At 38.0% G+C, this 20,055-nt stretch overlaps 2 protein-coding genes across 2 annotated transcripts in view; both read right to left on the reverse strand.

Moving 5' to 3' along the window:
• Nucleotides 1–5,427: 5,427 nt before the first annotated feature.
• The window catches only part of LOC100890487, a 28,987-nt gene continuing 14,359 nt past the window's right edge, over nt 5,428–20,055 (reverse strand). Inside the window, exons 3-6 of the mRNA XM_003726651.3 lie at nt 10,004–10,256; nt 9,126–9,239; nt 7,673–7,824; nt 5,428–6,624 (exon numbers count right to left, since the gene is read on the reverse strand). Of these exons, the coding sequence (XP_003726699.3) occupies nt 7,769–7,824; nt 9,126–9,239; nt 10,004–10,256 (423 nt within the window). The 3' untranslated portion in view covers nt 5,428–6,624; nt 7,673–7,768. The remainder of the gene's footprint in view (nt 6,625–7,672; nt 7,825–9,125; nt 9,240–10,003; nt 10,257–20,055) is intronic.
• Nucleotides 6,134–7,708, reverse strand: LOC115926418. Its single transcript, XM_030991113.1, has 2 exons — nt 7,585–7,708; nt 6,134–6,624 (listed from the first exon to the last, which is right to left on the reverse strand). The coding sequence occupies exons 1-2, from the start codon at nt 7,706–7,708 to the stop codon at nt 6,134–6,136; spliced, it is 615 nt and encodes a 204-aa protein (XP_030846973.1).

Consider the following 20,055-nt stretch of genomic DNA (forward strand, 5'->3'; position numbering starts at 1 on the left):
CTGGGATGATACTCAAACCACGTGTTACCAATGATGAAGCTGTTTGCTACACAAAATTCTTTCAGTCGATCTCCTCTTTCATTTCTGATGCCAAGACCATAATTGCCAATGAACTCAGATTTTCCCCTCGTTTTACCAATAATAATAATAATACATGAGATTTGTATAGCGCCATTATCCATTTTAATTAAATGCTCAAGGCGCTTCAAAATATTAGGGAACACATTATATCATGACAAAGAATCGTGTACATTTACATAAGAAAGAAAATGCAAAAATGAAAGAATGAATGTCTGTCTTCAAAACGCAAAATTAAACAAATGAGATTTAAGGTTGAAGAGTCAGAGTTCTTCAGCTTCTGTGGAAGTGAATTCCACAGGGCTGGTCCGGCATGAGCAAAAGCTCGTTCCCCCAAGATTTCTTTGAAAGCGGTATGTGTAGAAGACTAGAGTTGGAAGATCTGAGGGTACGTGTGGGTTGGTAGAGGTGAACTAAAGACTGGTTGTATTCAGGAGCTGTTCTGTTCATGATTTGATGAACTAAAAGAAGGATTTTGAAAATTATACGTTCTTTTACAGGCAACCAATGGAGATTTTGTAAGATAGGTGTAATGTGACTATGTTTGCTTGACAGAGAAATCATGCGTGCAGCTGCGTTTTGTAGTTTTTGGCAATCTTGGTATTCCAGTCACCCAATATCATGAGGAAATCTTTCTTAGGAATGCTGTCTACGACATCTTGTACCATCTCATAGAAATCAGTGATTTCTTCCTCCGGTGCATCTGCTGTTGGTGCATATACCTGAATTATGGAGATATCATAGGATGCCCTTGCAATCTCACAGTCATAATCCTCTCGTTGATCGGGTTGTACCCAAGACACATTTAGCTGTAGCCTTCTCTATGATGAATCCCACACCCCTTCGCTTCCTTCCACTTTCTTTCCCTGAAAAGATGATTGTATTTCCTTCGTCTGATGTAAATCTGCCTTGTCCAAGCCACCATGATTCAGATATTCCCAAAACTTTAATATCATTTATAGCCATCTCCTTCTCCACCATTTCCACCTTCCCATCTGACATACCACGCACGTTCCACGTGGCTACATTGATTGCTTACTTTGGAGGGGTGCTGTTCCTTTTCATCATGGGACCTTCAAGAAAAGAACTTCCTACAAGAGGCTTTGATCCTGATCCGTCATCACCTGCAAGCGTACTACGATCAGTACCTCTCTATTCCGCACTAGCTCTTGACGTATCTTCTGGCCTGCGGGTTCCACCTTCCGATAACCACTTGATGTGTTGATTTTGTACTCTCATGATGACAAACGTAACCAATTAATAATGATGGGCGGCCAGATCCTTCCATCGCAGTACAGAAGCCAGAAGCATTGATGCCGACCTGACCTCTGCTCCCCCGTAGCCACCGTTGTCCAAGATTTGGATCCTCCGCCAACTACAGGTTCTGCATCGCTGCTGCCCGGTGCAGGACAGGGTTTATTTGAAGGCGACCCAGCCCGCCTTGTCATGTTCTCGTTATAGGGTTATGAGAGTTTTTCTAAAGCTAACAGCGTCGCCTATTAGCTCCTCTCCTCTGGTAAGAACAGCGGGATCAGACTAGCACCCCGCTGGAACCCAGCCAGTATTTCTACGGTCTCGGTAATGATGGTCAGAGAAGCACATTTGATGCCGCATTTGTGTCACTGGCAGGTAATCTTGAGAAAATATTTATCGGCGAATCAGCCAGCCGACGAACGGCGAATGAGCGGGGTGTGGGGGGGGGGGGGGGGGGGGGGGTTCAGGGGGCAGTTTTTACCGGTTTGGTACGCTAGAGGGGGGGGGGTGGGGGGCCGGGCCGGTAGAATCGGCCCGTGGATCCGCGCCTGAAATTCTGTCCCACATTTTTGGGAACAGAGTTTAAAAATGAAATTAAACAGATCTTTCACTTGGTAGCCTGACAGGGATTCTTTTCATTTTACCAATAACCGAGGGGCACATAAGATCTCATAACTGTGAAAAACACGTATTCTTTAAATGGTGAGGGTGACTGACAAACATTTCCCCTAATTTTGTCGTAAAATCATCAAATAAGTCGAAAAATCAACAAACAACGACAACCCCCACCAATAAAAGGGTACCAAGACTAACATTCCCATATAAACTTAGCGAAATGATGTGAGCTATGATGACATGGTCGAACACAACAGTATCTTGATATTATTTTGCAATTTCAACCGCCCACATTCCATTCTCAGAATAAACTATCGAATATCAATACACATAAAGCATAGATGAGGGAAATAAAATATTGTGACCTGATGTTTCCTATTTGAAAATATATGTCTTGGATGAATGTTCTTTAATGTTCACGTAAAGCTATGGTCACAACCCCAAAAAGTAGCCTGCTTGGCGGCCGGGCGGCGAGTTTTTGGCCAATTTCGCTCGGGCTCCAGGCGGCGCGCCCGGGCACTGCTTGTTTTTAGGGCATCGCTCGATCGCCGCTGAAGTTTTAGCGCGGAGTAAATAATTTTTGGCGGCGTCTGCTCACTTTTCACTCGCCGCCCAAAGTACGCTAGGTGGCTGGGCGGTCGTCACCCGGGCACCAACCTAATCGAGCGTTCGCCGTCGAGCGATTTAGGTCAAAAATCGAAGCCGCTAGGTCAAAGGCGAGTTCGACATTGGTCGGCAGCCTTTGATCTAGCGGCTTCGATTTTTGACCTAAATCACTCAACGGTGACCGCTCGACAAGGTCGGTTTCCAGGCGGCGACCGCACGGGCACCGTGTGTATTTTGTTGCCCCGCCGATTACCGGCCGACCGGTCGCCGGGCAATAAGGGGTTTTCGTGAATTTGGTAAATCTCCGAGTTACCATGGAAACAATGTTTAAATCGCTGTTTTGAGCAAGATATTTTTAAAATTTGGGGGAGAAAAACCTGCTCTTTTATATGACACATAATGACACCTAACTTATTGAGTATCACCTTCAATATCTGTAAACTCCCTTATTTCACTGCCGGGACGCCGCCCGGAGAAACTTCCCGATTTAGCCCTGTTGTGACCCAGATTGCTCCGGTTGTCTCATTTTCGCTCGCTGGACCATTGCCAGCACAAACGTAGCTACTTCGCCGTCACTTCTAAACTAGCATGTTCCACTATGTTGCAGGGTGTATATGCCATTGGGTATGATGTGTGAACCGGGTGTGCGTAAATGGTGTGTTGGGGAGAGGGAAGTGAGAGTGTTCATGTGTGTGGTAATTGCATGTGTGTCAACAATTCAAGACTAATACATGACAGATGGCTAATCATAAATCTACAATGACGAGTAACCTGTGTACATCACAGTCCACAGATAAATTTGCCTTGAACGTATATAGCAGACGGCAATCGGCGGATCAGACGACACTTGATAGTGATTTTGTATGTGAGATTACTTTGCTAAATACAAAAATCTATTCCATATTTTAAACTATCATGGATATCTGATAATTAAACAGTAAGTAAAATAAACCTACCAAACTACACAATACAATTAAATACTTGACTGAAAGTAGGGGAGTTTGATGTGGTGCACAATTGCACCCCTCTGTAAATAATCGAATAGTCCATGGCGTTCATGAATATTCATGTATTTGCTTACCTCGGCAAAATGCTTGCCTATACTAAATGGAAAAATTACGGTGGGGGGTTGGCTGAAATGGACATAATGAACAAATCAGAACTGATCTATGATAATTCATGCTTGTTATCCTTCGTGTGCTTGACCTATAACCTTACACTCGCGTGGCAAATTGAGTCAAAATTTCGACTTGTTGCACATGTGTTATATATGCAATGGCGAGCTTGATCAATCTCAAGCTTTTGATCAAATTACGGTGGGTGAACTTTCAAAAATCAATGGGACATGAGGGTTCCAATGAAAGAGCTAGTGATAACGTACGTCGGGGGTGGATGTGCTTTTCGTTTAAACAGAAAAACAAAAACAAAAGAATTTTTAACGATTTTTTGGGGGTTAAATTCCATAGGCTAACATGTTAGGCTGCTGGACTCTGCCGATAGGGGGCGTTGTCAAATGAGACTAAACAGAGCTATATGTAAAATCGACCGGCGACCGACGGGAGATTGACAGGGCACAGCCCAGTCATCGCGGGGGCTGTACAGCTTTCTTGACTTCTCAAAAAAACGTTGGGTGATGCCTAAATTTCAGCGGCGACCGAACAGGCTACAAATCTGTCGGTCGGCGCTCTTAGTTGCGACCATAGCTTTAGGCAACAAATGGTAAAAGACAAACCGATAAGTAAAAGGCATGCTACCGATAGAGGGAGGAACACGTCATAATAGGCTCGTTTTCTGAAGGTTCGTTTATTAGGCCGACATCCTACGAGACCAGCACTGAGGGTCTAAAGTGCTGTTGGTCTAGCGAACACTCTAGAGAGCCCACGAGGCCGTTAATGTTGGTCTCACGGGCTTGTAGCCCGGTCTGTAACTCTAGAGACACTCGTGTTTCCAATGGTTCATCATTCCGAAGATTAGTATTTAAATGCCAAAATATGATTTTATCATACCAGATGTTTCATACTTTTGAAGAAGACATAGTTGAGTCGTTCCAAAGGTTCGTTTAACCGACGGTTCATAATTCCGAGAGTTTCATAGTGTTTAGTTTCCATGGACATATCCATCTCTGAATAGAGCTCGAGACATTATAGGATAAATGGAGAGAGAAAGAGAGGGAAATAGAGAGAGAGTAAGTGAAGAAGAGACAGACTGAAAGAGGGAGAAAATAAAGATGTATAAGAGATAGAGAGAGAGAGAAAGAGAGATTTCAGATGAATAGATGTTGTCCGATTTCTCACTGACCGACCAATGCCAAACACACAGTTCTAAAATTAGGATGATATAGTAACCTGTTGTTGTTGTTTGTCTTTTTTTCTTGGTTTTGTTTATCTATAATCTCGGTTTCTACTCATACTATATTTATCATCATATTGTATAATGATATATTTGAAATACAAGTGTTTCATTTTGATTTGTATTATATATGAGATGTTTTAACCAGATTAAAACAAACACAAATTTTGTTGTTGTTGAAATTTCGTAATCTGAATTTGATTTCGAAGGCGGTACAAAAGGGTAGGACAACTGGGATTGCCATTGAATCTATATAATTCTTGAAATTCATTGCGAGATTGTTATGCCTAGATAATAAAAGGGTTCCTGACTGCTTTATTTGAGGCTGCGTTTGATTTTGTCGGTATATTGATCAATTTGTATAATGAAAAGAGGCCAGTGAGCTCTGTAAAATTAACCATCTACATGTAGATCAATCCCAAGTTGTAACTCTGTAGAAAAATAAACAGGTAATCAAGATTTAAAGATGTCGCCTTCGTATTTATTGGAGCATGACCCCGCATAGATGGAGAGACATGACATGAATTGACTAAGAAACATACTTTTATTATAAAAAAATCTCCATAAGCAAATAAGATTGATCTAAAGCAAGCTACTTCCCGTCAACCATTACGGGCAAAACTAGGTACACCTCCACACATTTTGAATTATAAAGGCAATGTCTGTTTAATTAATTAAATTCAATTAAAGTAAATTCTTATTATTCACATGTACATTAAACGATCAATATGTTTCGTTTCACACTTCTGTAAAAAATGAAAGCTAATTTGTTTCAGAAAATTCAGGTTTATAGCAACAGAACTATTCTTTCCTAAATGAAAAGAAAATCTACCATGAAATTCAATAAACATTAACAACATTTAGAGAACCATCGACAAGCGAGGCCTAATTTTATCAGAAACTTTATCACTGTTGTGTATAAAAACTGAGGTTTGCACTCTATCACTGGTATGTGTCTGAAACTAAGGTTGACATTTTATCACTATTGTGTGTATGAAACTAAGGTTTACACTTTATTACCGGTATGTGTATGAAACTATAATGTACATTTTATCACAGTCTGTCGTGTGTATGAAACTAAGGTTCACACTTTATCACTTGTGTGTGTATGAAACTAAGGTGTATATTTTATCACTGTTGTGTGTATGAAACTAAGATGTTCTAAAAGCATAACAAGAACTTACAACTGTGTCAAACTATACACAAGGAACAAACATTTATTAGTAGGACTTCAGATAGTACAAACAGCGCATGTAATTTCGTAACCGTCGATGTAGGGTCCACAATCCAAGCCCCCACCCGCCAGACACCGGACTTCTGTCATGAACAACAACCCACCTCCTTGATTCCCCTGGGTCCCCGCTTTAGGAACCATCTCTCGGTCCACACACACGAATTCCGATCTCTTGGTTGTGTATTTCTCTGCCATAAGATAACCAGCGTACTCTAAACGCCATTCTTGAGAAGGACACACGTTGCGGGCAGGAATCATAAGTTTGCTGGTGCGGCCAGAGGGCGCCCTGCAGACTGCACAGGTCGGAGTCTGGTCATGCATTGGTTGCATGCGTGAAGGACCAGTATTGAGTTGGTATTCAGTAGAGAAAAGTAGGGCTCGATCAGCGTGTGTGGAAGTTTCTACTTCGTCATATATAGGCTCTTCTGGCATGCAGAGATGATTTGAGCCGCTACCAGTATGACCGTAGTGTGCACCTCCAATAGAACCTGAATAAATCACAAAGCAATGTAACACAAAGGTAAACCCACTTTAGTTCAAATTCATTAGAAACTAATTTCAGACTGATGTGGGACCACTGCAGGCAACTCCGAAATGCAAACCATGTGATCTACTGCCTGATGACATAATCTACGACACGGCATCTGAATTTTGCACTTGGGCTAATCCTCATGGTTGGTAATGGGATTACGTACTTATATAGGTCATCAATTTTGTCAAAAAATTAGCACAGCGGGTACGTCACCGGAATGTGGATGACATGGTTTGTGTTTCGAGTCCCGCCATTAGTATTCCTTGGCGATACATTAATCTACATATGTCACTCTCTATTCAGGTGAAGTAAACGGGTACCTGGAAAGAATTAATTATTTCAAACATTCTTAAATGTTTTAAGAGACTTATGGCAGCGAATATAGATGACTTCAGGAAAATTATATTACTTGTAGGCCCCTTGAGCATCCCATAGGATTATTATTTGCGCAATATAATTGTATATATTATTATCTTAGCTGTTATAGCTATTGTAGTTATTGCTATCCTAACATTAGTGATTGTTTATGATCTCTTTGTTATTGCATGACATTCACTTTACATTTTTGTTTAATCTTGCATATATTGTATAAAGAAGGGTCAGACATTACTATAACTCAAAGAAGTTTGCGTATTATGTGCATTCACTTATCCCCACCGTATCTTGTGCACTTTAATTTCCGCCAGTGATGCTATTGAAGGCATGAGTTTCGTTTGTCGCGATGAAGAACTTTTTGTTGCACAAAATACGATGAATTATAGGTGACAGCATACAATTAAACAAGATTCCAAGGACTTTCGAAAAATGAACTCGAGGATATTTCATACCGTATTGTGTATTCAATCATGTTTAAATACTTATGTTAAAGTGTTTGCACGTTTCAATATGACAGACGCACAAATACTATTGAAATTACATGAGCTGGATTTTCGGAAAGTCCTTGCAATCATGGAAAAAACATGTGCAGAGTTTTCCTTCATGTGATATTGCCTGTCTGTTCCAACCTGAATAGATGAGTTCTGCATCTTCGGGACATACATCGTTGCCCCAGCGAGTATAGATGACACCAGGGAGACTTGTAATGTTACCTACTGCAGGCACTACCGTATCACCAGTGGTTTTTTTTCGTCGCTGGGTGAAGTGGGTGTTTCTTGAGCTACAATTTTAAACATTCAGAAGTTTTATTGGAATCCATAGAGACAAAATTCAATTGTATTCCAGACGTTTGGATATCTATATTCGTAGTATTGGAATGCCATCATTAGTGGTAAATTCAATCGAGATTATAAAAAACAGGATTCAGCCTGTGTGTACTTGATCGTTGTATGAAGGGTGTTTCCTCAGCTAAAATGTTACACATTTAGGATTTTTATATCTTATTTTATAACCGATATTATCCAATGTGGCTTATCAAATAAAGCCAAAAAAGCTACAAACATATTTTTGTGTAACTTGCCCGGCTTATATTATGTTCTCATCATTATTAATGACTAATTTACACGTTTGCCTCTTTAAGCGGCAGCTGTTATTACATTAGAATGTGAAAACCACACACCATCGAGTGACCTCCCACTATCCATCTCCATATTGTATTTTTTGATATAGGCTTATACAGCGTGAGTCCAAAAAAAGTTTACACCTAGAATATTGCTAATTATTTCAAAAATCATCTATGAACAGTAAATTATTATACATCTTATGAAAAAGCGTTTTATCCCAAATCATTTGGTACCATTTTTGTGTGGTATGTATTCACACTTGGATCAACAGGAGGCACTGTTTGCGAGAGTGCAAAAATCGACTTGCGCTAAAGTTGCTTATGTGATGTTTGAATAAAACAATTGGGGTTTGGGTATTAATTTGGTCTTTGCAGATCCAAATAACATCCCTAACAAAATTAATCTTGCCACACATATCAAATAACGAATATCAAATATCAACGAACATTTATGCGCGTGTGTGTGTGTGTGGGTGTGTGTGACTTTGCCCTTTGCAAAAAGCATATGTAATGCATTTCATTTGATACATTCAATTCACTCTCTCACTCCGCTAATCCCAACATAATACATACTATAGGCATCACTTTGGCGCATGTCGATGTTTGCACTCTCACAAACAATGCCTCCTGTTCATCCAAGCGTGAACACATACCACACAGAAATGATACCAAATGATGTGGGATAAAACACTCTTCCATGAGATGTATAATAATTTACTGTTCACAGATGATTTTTAAAATAATCAGCAATTTTCTAGGTGTAAACTTTTTTGACTCACACGGTACAGGTAGTATCTATTTATTGTGTAAATTTTCAAAGACAACAGGGAGTTACAATATTCGTGTTTTCAAATATCTTGAATTTTATTTCGCTAGCTCTGCATTCTCCGGTTTATGAATGTTATACAAGTTCTGCGTGCGTGCCATATCGTGTCAGATGTATGTTGTTATAGGTCTACCTTGTGGAATCGTCGACGCATCCCGTCCGTCTCTGCCATCCCTTCCGGCAACCCCTTGTGGTCCTGGGGGACCTATTCGTCCAGGAACACCAGCAGGACACAAGAAACATTGACCTAAAGAAGAAACAGCATATATTTATATGTCGTATCAAGTAAAATAGCTCTTTCTGAAGGTTACTCTCAACCTGGATGATAATGACCTACGTCATACGTTCCATTGATAAATTTCTTATTCTTCTACTTGACTCATAGATATTTTAGTTTCAAATGTTGATATCTCCTTTGTTCGGACTTTCAATGCATGGACTTTACGTGGTCAACATGACCTATGGCTCTGGAAGTTCGTTTTGGTATTGAGGCTCTCTTATGTTTCTCTTTTCTTCTAGTTAACGCATCTGTTAGCCTCAACAGTGTTTCTATCTTCATGAAGTTAACCGGTACTGTCCTAATGCCACTAATGCAGTGGTTTCCGATTAGATTTTCGAAATGTTGAGGCCTCAAGGCCTGCCAGGTGTCCAATGCCCATTGCAAAAGATACATTATTTGCTGATGTATACGCAATCGACTTACGGGGTCTAGTATTTTTTGGCATGCCTAGGTGAGAGTATCATCATTCGCAAGGTTAATGAAACGTGAACATTAGATTTCTTGGCGCACGAACTAATTTTTCTACATAGTTGAGCCTTTGTGTGCGATAGGCATTAGAGAAATAAGAAACGTCTGGTCTCTGTTTCTTAAGACTTGTTATCAATAAATACTTACAATAACTATCATAAGCTATACTGAAATCATTGCATTTGATTTGCCGAGAGGAAATTTGTCATATAATCTTAGCATCTGTTATCGAATTTTAAGAACCTTGGACATGGTGTTCATACCAGAATACATAGGCCATGAGTATGGTCCGAATGGGTTCTGACCCAGGCTTGGCTGCTCGGCGCCTGATGATGTGACCGATGTCGGGACAGTCGATGGCGAGTCGACTTGCCTTCGACGTCGTGTCTTTTCAGGTTCTCTCAGCTCAAACTCGGTCCCGACAGAGTCAGGAATGTGAATCTTGGCCATCATTGATGGATTCTTCGCGACGAGCTCGAGAGTTGAGAAGGAACGAGTGATCTCAGCAACGGATTCCTACATGATTTTGTAGTTGAAAAGTTAAGATACATTAAAAAAAAATTATTAATACGTACCCTCGATATTATTTTCTTTTATTAAGGCAGTGTTGATATTGAATTGTTTTCTGGTTTTGCCTTCCAACCCTACGACAAGTTGCCAGTAGACTATAGGCATTTTGGCCACAAACAAGTTTATTAATTGTCCGCCTTCGAGTAGTATTAGTATATTTTGAAGATTTTAATCATTCATAAAAAGATGAACTAAAAGGTGATCTGAAAGTGAAGTATAAAATTACACTGTTTTAGTATAAATTAATCTCTATAATCCGTTAAAATGAAATTAATATGTGCAAGAATAAATAGAGAAATATATGTGTATAGAAGTTGGCGTTGTATGCCTTGTGTCGACTAACAACTCTCAAATCATGTGTAATGAAAATAGGCCTACACGAAAGAAAAATTGATACAGGTCAAAACGTTTTTTTACACACAAAAAAAAGAGAGAGAGTTGTCCCACATGAAGTCACTATGATTTACTTTAACCATCCATCCAGGCAAATAAGATTCTCACTCGTTGAGTCGTGAAACGAAAATGAGAAATTCATTCCTTGATGATATTGATTTTCCTTTTCCATTTTGGTTTCTGAAATATTTGAAAGGTTGACGCTTGGTGTTCGGTACATTAGTGGACTATTAAACTCGACTCACTTATGCGCATAACAAACAACGCATCGCGTACACGACGCAGTCGACAGGCGCCTTTGGAGGTGGCGTTACTTAATGCAAAATTAACAGTTAACACATTATGTTGAATTCGCTAAAATCATTGCCTTCACAGTTTTAATTAGCTGGGGTAATTGGCGATCGGGGTGTTATCTATCCCAGAACTTATCTATTTACAAAGAGTGGAGACAGTGGAGGTCGCTTCTGATTGGTCAATTATTTCATGGAGCATCGAATAGTTCCCTCCCATAGTATTAGACTAGCAAACCATCAAAAAGGGCCTTGAAATAGGATTCCATGTTTTTTTTTGTTTTTTGTTGTTGTTGTTGTTGTTGTTGTTGTTGTTTTTTTTTTGGGGGGGGGGGTTTAATACATAGCATCCTTGCTTAGGATCTTGCAAAAATACTAGACAATAACATGTAGGGGTGGATTCCACGCGCCATATTTACTTTAAAATATCACTATTTGCTGATGAGTACTCGTCGCAGCCTGTCTCCCCAACAATGATCGTGTATTTGTCTTTGTATGTATAATGGGCCCTCATCCATGATCAAAATTAAAGGTTTTCTTCACGTTATTAGATATATATTTATGTTGTCTTGCTGAAGTAAAATATGCTTTCTTGTACAGTAATTTATTTCGAATAGAAAATGCCTTCAAGTTGTATGTATTAAGGTGTCATGTCAAAAGAAAATAGATACCCGCTCTTAGTTACATTCATCTCATTTAATTTTGTTACTACAGAACAGCGGAAACCGTTAATTTTGTGAAAACAAAAATCAGAAATGGTTAGAGTATTGTAATTACATGAGAAAAGAAAATGTTAAAGCTAATAAGGTGTTTTTCTTCCTCGCTCGCTGACAATATTTTGACAGCTAGGCCGCGCCCGAGTATATATTATCTTTTATTTCAAAATTACTTTGTTACCACACTCATTACATTTAGAAACATGATGAATAAGGGCAACGAGAAGCCCAAATAGCCTCATATTCGTGTATCAAGGTCGTGACCGAATGTATCATTTGTATTCATGTACATATGGCGGCGAGGTGCCCGCATACAGTATTTTAAATCATTTGTTAGTGTGTTGAATTTTATGTTTACCCCTTTGGAAATGTCTTTTCTTTTTTTATTCTTGCTCTTTCGTTAAATAACGAAACAAATGTGCCCACACATGTATACATAGCACTTGACAAGTGCCAGAGTAATGCAAAATAAATAATCTGTGAAGAATTTGGGATTGGGAGAAACTTTCCATTTCCTAGGAGGGTACCGTGACTAACAAAAAGTTGAAATAACGCTGCTCCAGCAAAATGTATTTCCATGCATTTTGATATGCGCAGGACATTTACCTAAAACTTACATCCTGCGTGGAAAACAGCAACCGGTAGTGGTGTTGCATAAATTATAATCAAAGGGAAATGTGTAGTAATGAGGAAGATAACGTGCTATGGTATTTGAACAAATGTTGGTTCATGCATGGGATTTTATGGGCTCGTAGCCATCTCTCAATGTGTCAGATTTTTTTCTTCTATTGAATCCTGATTGTCCACGGGGAGGTAGTTTTCCTGGTGGGGGGGGGGGGGGTAGTTGACCTCGGGGAAAATGTCCTCGTTGGGTTATTGTCCTCGGGGGGTAGTTGTCCTCGGGGATAATTCCCCGGGGAGTAATTTTCCGGGGGGTAATTTTCCTTGGCGGTAGTTTTCCGGGGGTAATTTTCCGGGGGTGATTGCCTTAGAACCTCTTTACCCCATCTTTTGTCCACTTCAGGCATGGTGTTATATTTTCACTTCATTTTGTTCTTGTACTCTTTTAACGCCTTTAACTTTATCTTCCCTTTCTTCTCCCTCTTTTACTTCTCCTTCTTTTCCCTCATCTTTTTCTTCTTCTTTTTCTTCGTCTTCCTCTTTTTTTTCTTTATCGTCTTCTTCTTCTTTTTTCCCATTTTCCCCCTCCATTTTCGCTCCCTATTGCTTGTTTCTATACCTTTTTCCCCTCTCAGCCTTTACTCTTTCTCTTTAAATCTCTCCCACTTTTAATTTTGATAATTAACTTTGTATTTGCAAACTTTTCTCCTCACTATTTTCTACACTTTTACTGCTTTAAACTTCAGTCCTTTTTTCTTTCACATGACTTCAGTATACGTTACTTTATGCTTATTCTGATTTCTGTTTAATTGGTGTTTCCAATTGTTGCATTAAGTTATGTTTCTCTTATTTATACTGATTTATTTTTCAGATTCAATGTATCATGATTTTTTTTTTTGTATATTACATTATGTGTTATTAATTTTCTTTGTTAACTTTAGTCATATTGCTCCGGTTGTCTCATTTTTGTATGCGAGATCACTTTGCTAAATATAGAATACAAGAATCTTTTCCATATCTTTAAACTATCATTGATATCTGATAATTAAACAGTAAGTAAAATAAACCTACCAAACTACATAATACAATGAAATACTTGACTGAAAGTAGGGGAGTTTGATGTGGTGCACAATTGCACCCCTCTGCTAATAATCGAATAGTCCATAGTGTTCATGAATATTCATGTTTTCGCTTACCTCGGCAAAATGCTTGCCTATACTAAATGGGAAAATTACGGCGGGGGGTCGGATGAAATGGACATGATGAACAAATCAGAACTGATCTATGATAATTCATGCTTCTCATCCTTCGTGTGCTTGACTTATAACCTTACAATCGCGTAGTAAATTGAGTCCAAAGTTCGACTTGTTGTACATGTGTTATATAGGCAATGGCGAGCTTGCGAACTTTCAAAAGTCAATGGGACATGAGGGTTCAAATGAAAGAGCAAGTGATAACGTACGTCGGGGTTGATGTGCTTTTCGTTTAAACAAAAATGAATTTTTAACGATTTTGGGGGTAAAAGTCCATAGGCTAACGTACATGTTAGGCTGCTGGACTCTGCCGATAGGGGGCGTCACGGTTCTCAAATGAGACTAAACGGAGCTATATGAATTCGACTAAACGCCGCGATGAAAGTTTTATTCGAAATAAACCATTTTGAAGGAAAGAATGAATGAATAGTGGACTGTGCAAATTCGTGTATTTCTAAACATTCATTTGATATATAAAAATGGGTAAATCAACCATTATAGCCTAATATATCCTGATATGGTCTGCTTTATAGTCTACTTTATATTCTATTCTATTTTCATCTTGTATTCTACCTTAATATGTGTTATTATATATTTTACTTTATGTTCTTTTTCTATATTTTATATTCTGTTTTATTCTCTATTTTATCCTTCTGAATATCTTACTTTATTTCAAAATATATATTCCGATGTTTTTTCTTTTCTCTATATATTGTTTTGAAAACAGTCACAAAACAATAGAAGCAGACTGAATAAGACATAATTCAATTATTGTAAACTGGTTCATGGTTTCAATTTAATCATCCAGTACCAAATAATCAAGCAAAACTCGAGCCAGATGCAAATAAGGGTACATTTAAAGACAATAATTCATGACGTATTATTTATGTCATGATTGTATTCTTTACCTATTTCTTCTTTATATTTTACCTCATTTTCATATATGTATTTAAACATTTCTTCTCCCTCTTGATAATATTTCAGCAACGAATTGGTGGTTTGGGTAGAAATTTTGGATGTAGTATAGCAATAAATCTTGGGTACATGACGTATTGCTAAGGATAATTGTGATAATAATAATAATAAGAAAAATGATAACTATAAGAATAACACCAATAATATTGTGGTACTGCTGATATTACTACTTCTTCCTCTACTACTATTACTACTACTACTATTACTACTACCACCACTACTAGGAAAAATAAGATGAAGAAGAAGGTGAAGATATGATCGAGAAACACACATTCACATTACATACTACGTGGTAAGAGGGAAATAAGCAAGAGAAAAGGAAGGCAATGACAAGTGAAAGAGAGAGAGAGAAAGAGAGAAACAGCCTAGCCCCAAAGTAATAATAATAATACAACGTCGTTACGCGTGAGAATATTCTCTCCGCCAAATAATTCGAACATTAAAAATCCACCAAGTGGAATCAAACTGTTAAACGAATATATCATGAGTGAAATATTGTTTTTTCCTAAAAATTTACCTTGACACATGAAACATGATAGAGCTATGATCGACAAAAATGATGTTGTGTTGAAAACAGGTCAGAAAGCATAAACAACTAGAATGAATAAGACATAATGCAATCATGTAAACAAATTTATTGTTCCATGTTCATCCGCCGGTAGAGGTGTCGTGTCAAACCATTCATTTTTGCAATCATTTTTTGTTTTAATTGCCCCAGACAATTGGGCAAGTGGGAATCAAGGGCCCTCATTCCTGGTTCTGGCCGAGTGGATACGTCGCCGGACTATCGGTCACAAGGTCCACGGTTCGAGTCCCGCCGCGGCACTAATGTCCTTTGGCAAGACATTGATCTATAATTTGTCACACTCAATCCTGGTGATGTAAATGGGTACCTGGCAGGAATTAATTCCTTGAAATTGAAATTCGAATGCTGGAGCGCTGTAATGACAGCTAGGCTAAAGCCGGGGTAATAATAAATGAGCCTCGGGGAAGAATTTCTAGATAGATGAATGGCGCTATAGAAATGCTTATCTCGAGCTAGATGCACATTATTAAGGTAAACTCAAATACAATAATTTATGAAATATTGTCTATTGCTATGATTTTATTCTTTACTCATTCTTTCCTATTATTCTACTTTTTGTTAAATAATCTTCTAATGTTTTTTTCATTTCCCTTAATAATATTTCAGCAACGAATTGAGAGTTTTCGATGGATGAAATATAGCAATAAATCCTGGGCGCATAATGTATTGCTAAATATAACCAGGAAAATAAGGAGCGGAATGATACCACTACTACTAGGCCTACTCCTACATATACTACTACACTACTGCCATTGATGATTATGCTGATGATGCTGATGATAACAATTATATATTAATTAAGATAATGATTATAATAATGATAATAATACTTATCATCATCATCACCATCATCATCATACAAATCTAATCTATCTCCGATCCTCATTAGTCATACCATAACACACGGGCTAGCACACTCTTTATAACATGTCACAGGACCGTGGATGAATAAGATATTTCATACAGCTGGGCTTGTAACAAGGGTAAACGAAGAGAGAAAAATACATTTGAAAAGAATATTCTGAAAGGAAACGGGCCTTGATTGAAATCATTTACAATGATGTTCACGCTGGTAGGTTTTTCATGTTAACAAATATTATTTTCACTGATACTAAACTTGAGGAGCGTGGGTGCTTTGAAGCTCAAAACCATGTCGAATAGATTCTTTAGAGTAAAATTACAATGGAAAACTAGGTGAAGTGTCAGCATGTCCAAATTTGGGTATTACTTTGTTCCGTTTGATACAAAGGCATTCCTCGTTACAATAATATACGAGAAAGAGAGAGAGAGAGAGAGAGAGAAAGAGATAGAGAGAGATAGAGAGCTCATAATAATATAGATATATTTATGAATAATGATAATGATTATAATAATGATAATAACACTTATCATCATCACAATCATCATCATACATATTTATTCTATTTCCGATCCTCATTATTCATACCATAATACACGGACTGGCACACTCTTTATATCATGTCACAGTATCGTAGGTGAATAAGATATTTCATACGGTTGGCTTGTAACAAGGGTAAAAGAAGAAAGAAGAACACATTTAAAAGGAACATTCTGAAAGGAAACGGGCCTTGATTGAAATCATTTGAAATGATGTTCACGCTGGTAGGTTTTACAATTTAAAAACATATTATTTTCACTGATAGTAACCTGAGGAGCGTGGGTGTTTTGAAGCTCAAAAACATGTTTGTCGAATATATTATTTAGAGTAAATTTACGATGGAAAACTATTTGAAGTGTAACCATGTCCAAATTTGGGGATTTCATCGTTTCGCTTTCATTCAAACATTCCTCGCTACAATAAAATACGAGAAAAATCAGACAGACATATAACTGAAGTGAAAAATGGAAACAATGTTTTGGCTTCTGTTTATGACACTTTACCTGACATTCAGGTCCACTAGTACCATCCAGGTCCCCTCTAACCGAACTAATGTAGCCTTTCAAAACATGAATACACCGCTACTTATTAATATTCCAGCCTAAGATTTTTCAGAAAACATATATATTGACCAAAAGATGATAATAACTATCCATTTGTCACAGATCTCACGCTTGCTAAGCTCCACCCCTCGAAAAAAGGTAAATACGGTCACGTGGCTTGATGAAGTTAGCGACCGTAATGATCATCATCAATTCATAATGCACCCCATCTTCGTTATGAACTTGTACTGTGCAACGATTTGCCGTGAAACCTTTGAGAAAGTGCATGCTACTAATGTCTTCGTTTTCAGGAAAAATACTCAAAAAATATAAGAAAATTGACAAGAAACAGGAAAGAAAGATAACAACTTTTAAATCATGACCTATTTTGAACAATTGTTGGAGATTGAGTTGATTTTTGGTATGTTCAACTTATAGTAGGGTATCTCCATTCAAGTGCCATTATGTATAACAATACAGCTCCGAAACTGGGCTTTTTCCTGAGCGGTCCGAGTCGTCATTTTTAAAGCTAGATTCCAGAACTATTGATGATTTCTAAGGAAAATCATTGTCATATTCGGAATCTCAGTCAAAATTGTGTCTACCTGTCTCATTCAAAAATAGTTTTAAGCCCGTTTTGATTAGAGGGGGCCTTTACTGAACAAGTTTTCAGAGGGAGTTAAAATACCATGTATGTCTACATTTTGGCATTTTTCTCCGGTTTGCCTCGATGCAAACATTTCTTGCTAGAGAAAAAACAGTACAGAAGAAGAATCCGACAAACCAAACATAACGGAAAAGTGATTCCAATAACTATTTAGTTAATGACACTATTGATGTTTTTAAAGATGATATTCACGCTCTCAAAACGCACAGGAGAAGATAACAGATTATATATTTTTATTCTTAAAATCTAAAGTAGGGTCTATTACCGTAGGTTAAACACTGAAAGCTCTACAAGCCTGCACGAAAGCCATTTTAGAACTTTAGAGGGCGCTATTTATATTCTGCATGACCATTAGAGCGTAAATTTCGGCTAGGATTTGTGCAATGATAACATCAGGACACCGTAGAAGTTTGTTGCAAAACGAAATTGATATGTAAAAGTTATGGCATTTAACGGTCTTTAGTCGATTTCGAATTTGAATTTCGAGAATGAAGATGGCATTTTAAAGGAAATGTTATACGTCACATATGAAAGAACATTTCCTGGACTATCCAGAGGAATTTGTAAGAAGTCTGCAGTATCTAGGACAGTGGAGAAACGAAGAGAGAAAGAAAGGCCTTAAATCACCCCCGGAAACGGACAAAATGACGTCTGGACGATCACGATTGAGTGACTTTGGAAAACAAGGAGTTAGTTGACCAAGATTGGAATGATCACACCAACAAAATTTGAAAGGAATCGGGCTGGAGGAAATAGTCCGTGGGTCAGAGGGGGCTACCGTGCACCCCTCCCCCCTATGATCCTACTTTGTGGGTGTCATTTTGTTCATTGGGATCCATAATATTCAGAAAAAAGATGTTTCCTAGAAAAAAACTCACTTGGACACTGTTTTTTTGCTCCTTATTTGAAGATATGTAAAAATGTCAGTTTTTCGTGTTTTCCACACTTTCTTAAGGTTTGTGAATTATGTGCTTACATTTTACCCTGTTTCTCAGCAGATATAACTCTAATCTCCACCAAATTTATGAACAATCTTCGTAAACTATACAACAATAGGTAAAAAAAATATTTTATTTTATTTTATTGTCTTCAATTATTAATGACGTAAATAAATTTGCATATATTTTGATATGCAAATTTCTTTTTCAAAACCTGTCAAAATCACCTGAAAGTTGTATTTTGTCTGCTATTATTATGAAATAAGTTTTCTAGCCCCCTAATTTGGTATAATATTATTCATTGATATGCTATCTGATGTTTCCCGCAAATTTTGTTTCCCCCCCCCCTCCCCCCGCATATTACGATTAATACATTCTACATATATAATGTACATTCAATTAAAGTTCCTGTTTAAAAACTTGGTGCTGCAAGCAAGGGTCATCTTGATATTACCAAATAAGTATCAGTATTTCAATTACTATTTGGGCTAGCCTGTTAACATCAAACTAAATCAATACAGTTTATTACCACATACATCATTGTTTCCTTTTATAGTATCAGCCTGAAGAGGGGGATCAGACAAAGCCAACTTATTCAGCAGTTGGTCATTAATCTCATTATATGCAAAATGTGGCAAAATGTTGTAGATGTTGCGAAGAGAGTTGGTGATGAAGACATATTTTTTGAGAATCATGGAAGTTGATCTGTTTGCTGCAGAAGCAAGATATCACAAGAACTGTCGGAAGAAATATGTGGCGAACTAAGAACCAGATTAATGGAGAAGTGACAAGTACGATGAAGTAGCTAAACAGAGAACAATGGAACTAGCCCACAAGAAAGCATTTGCCAGCATATGTAGATTAAATTGTAGATGATGAAATACCTGGCCCTCAACTGCAGATCGAAGCCATTGCCTGTATAGATGACCATATTCCCACTGAGCTAGAGAAGTTTCTGAACCATTTGTTGAGTGGAAATCCAACTCGACCATCACAAACAGTGACTAGACTTGTCATATCTCTTGGGCAAGATATATGTAGGGCAGCCACAAATGGAAAGTGGAAAATGTCCAAGTATATTCTGATATGGATGACTCTGAGACATCTCTTACGCAGTGCTCAATTGATCACATTCATGAATCGCCTTGTTCTTTCAGAAAGCTATTCATTTTCACCTGAGCTTGAATCTGCCATAGCAGAAACGCTACAGTAGACTTTCGGTATTCTATCTAGACAGGTAGTCCGCCATCCCGTGGAGCCATCAATCTTCCATTCAGACGTTGACGATTTCAACCAATACATTTGAAGCTTAAGTGGTTCTGGCTCTGTCCACACAGCCCATGGGATTATGCTACAGGTGATTTC

Source organism: Strongylocentrotus purpuratus, unplaced genomic scaffold (genome assembly GCF_000002235.5).
Source record: "Strongylocentrotus purpuratus isolate Spur 01 unplaced genomic scaffold, Spur_5.0 spur5_scaffold_2, whole genome shotgun sequence".
Classification (NCBI taxonomy): domain Eukaryota; kingdom Metazoa; phylum Echinodermata; class Echinoidea; order Camarodonta; family Strongylocentrotidae; genus Strongylocentrotus; species Strongylocentrotus purpuratus.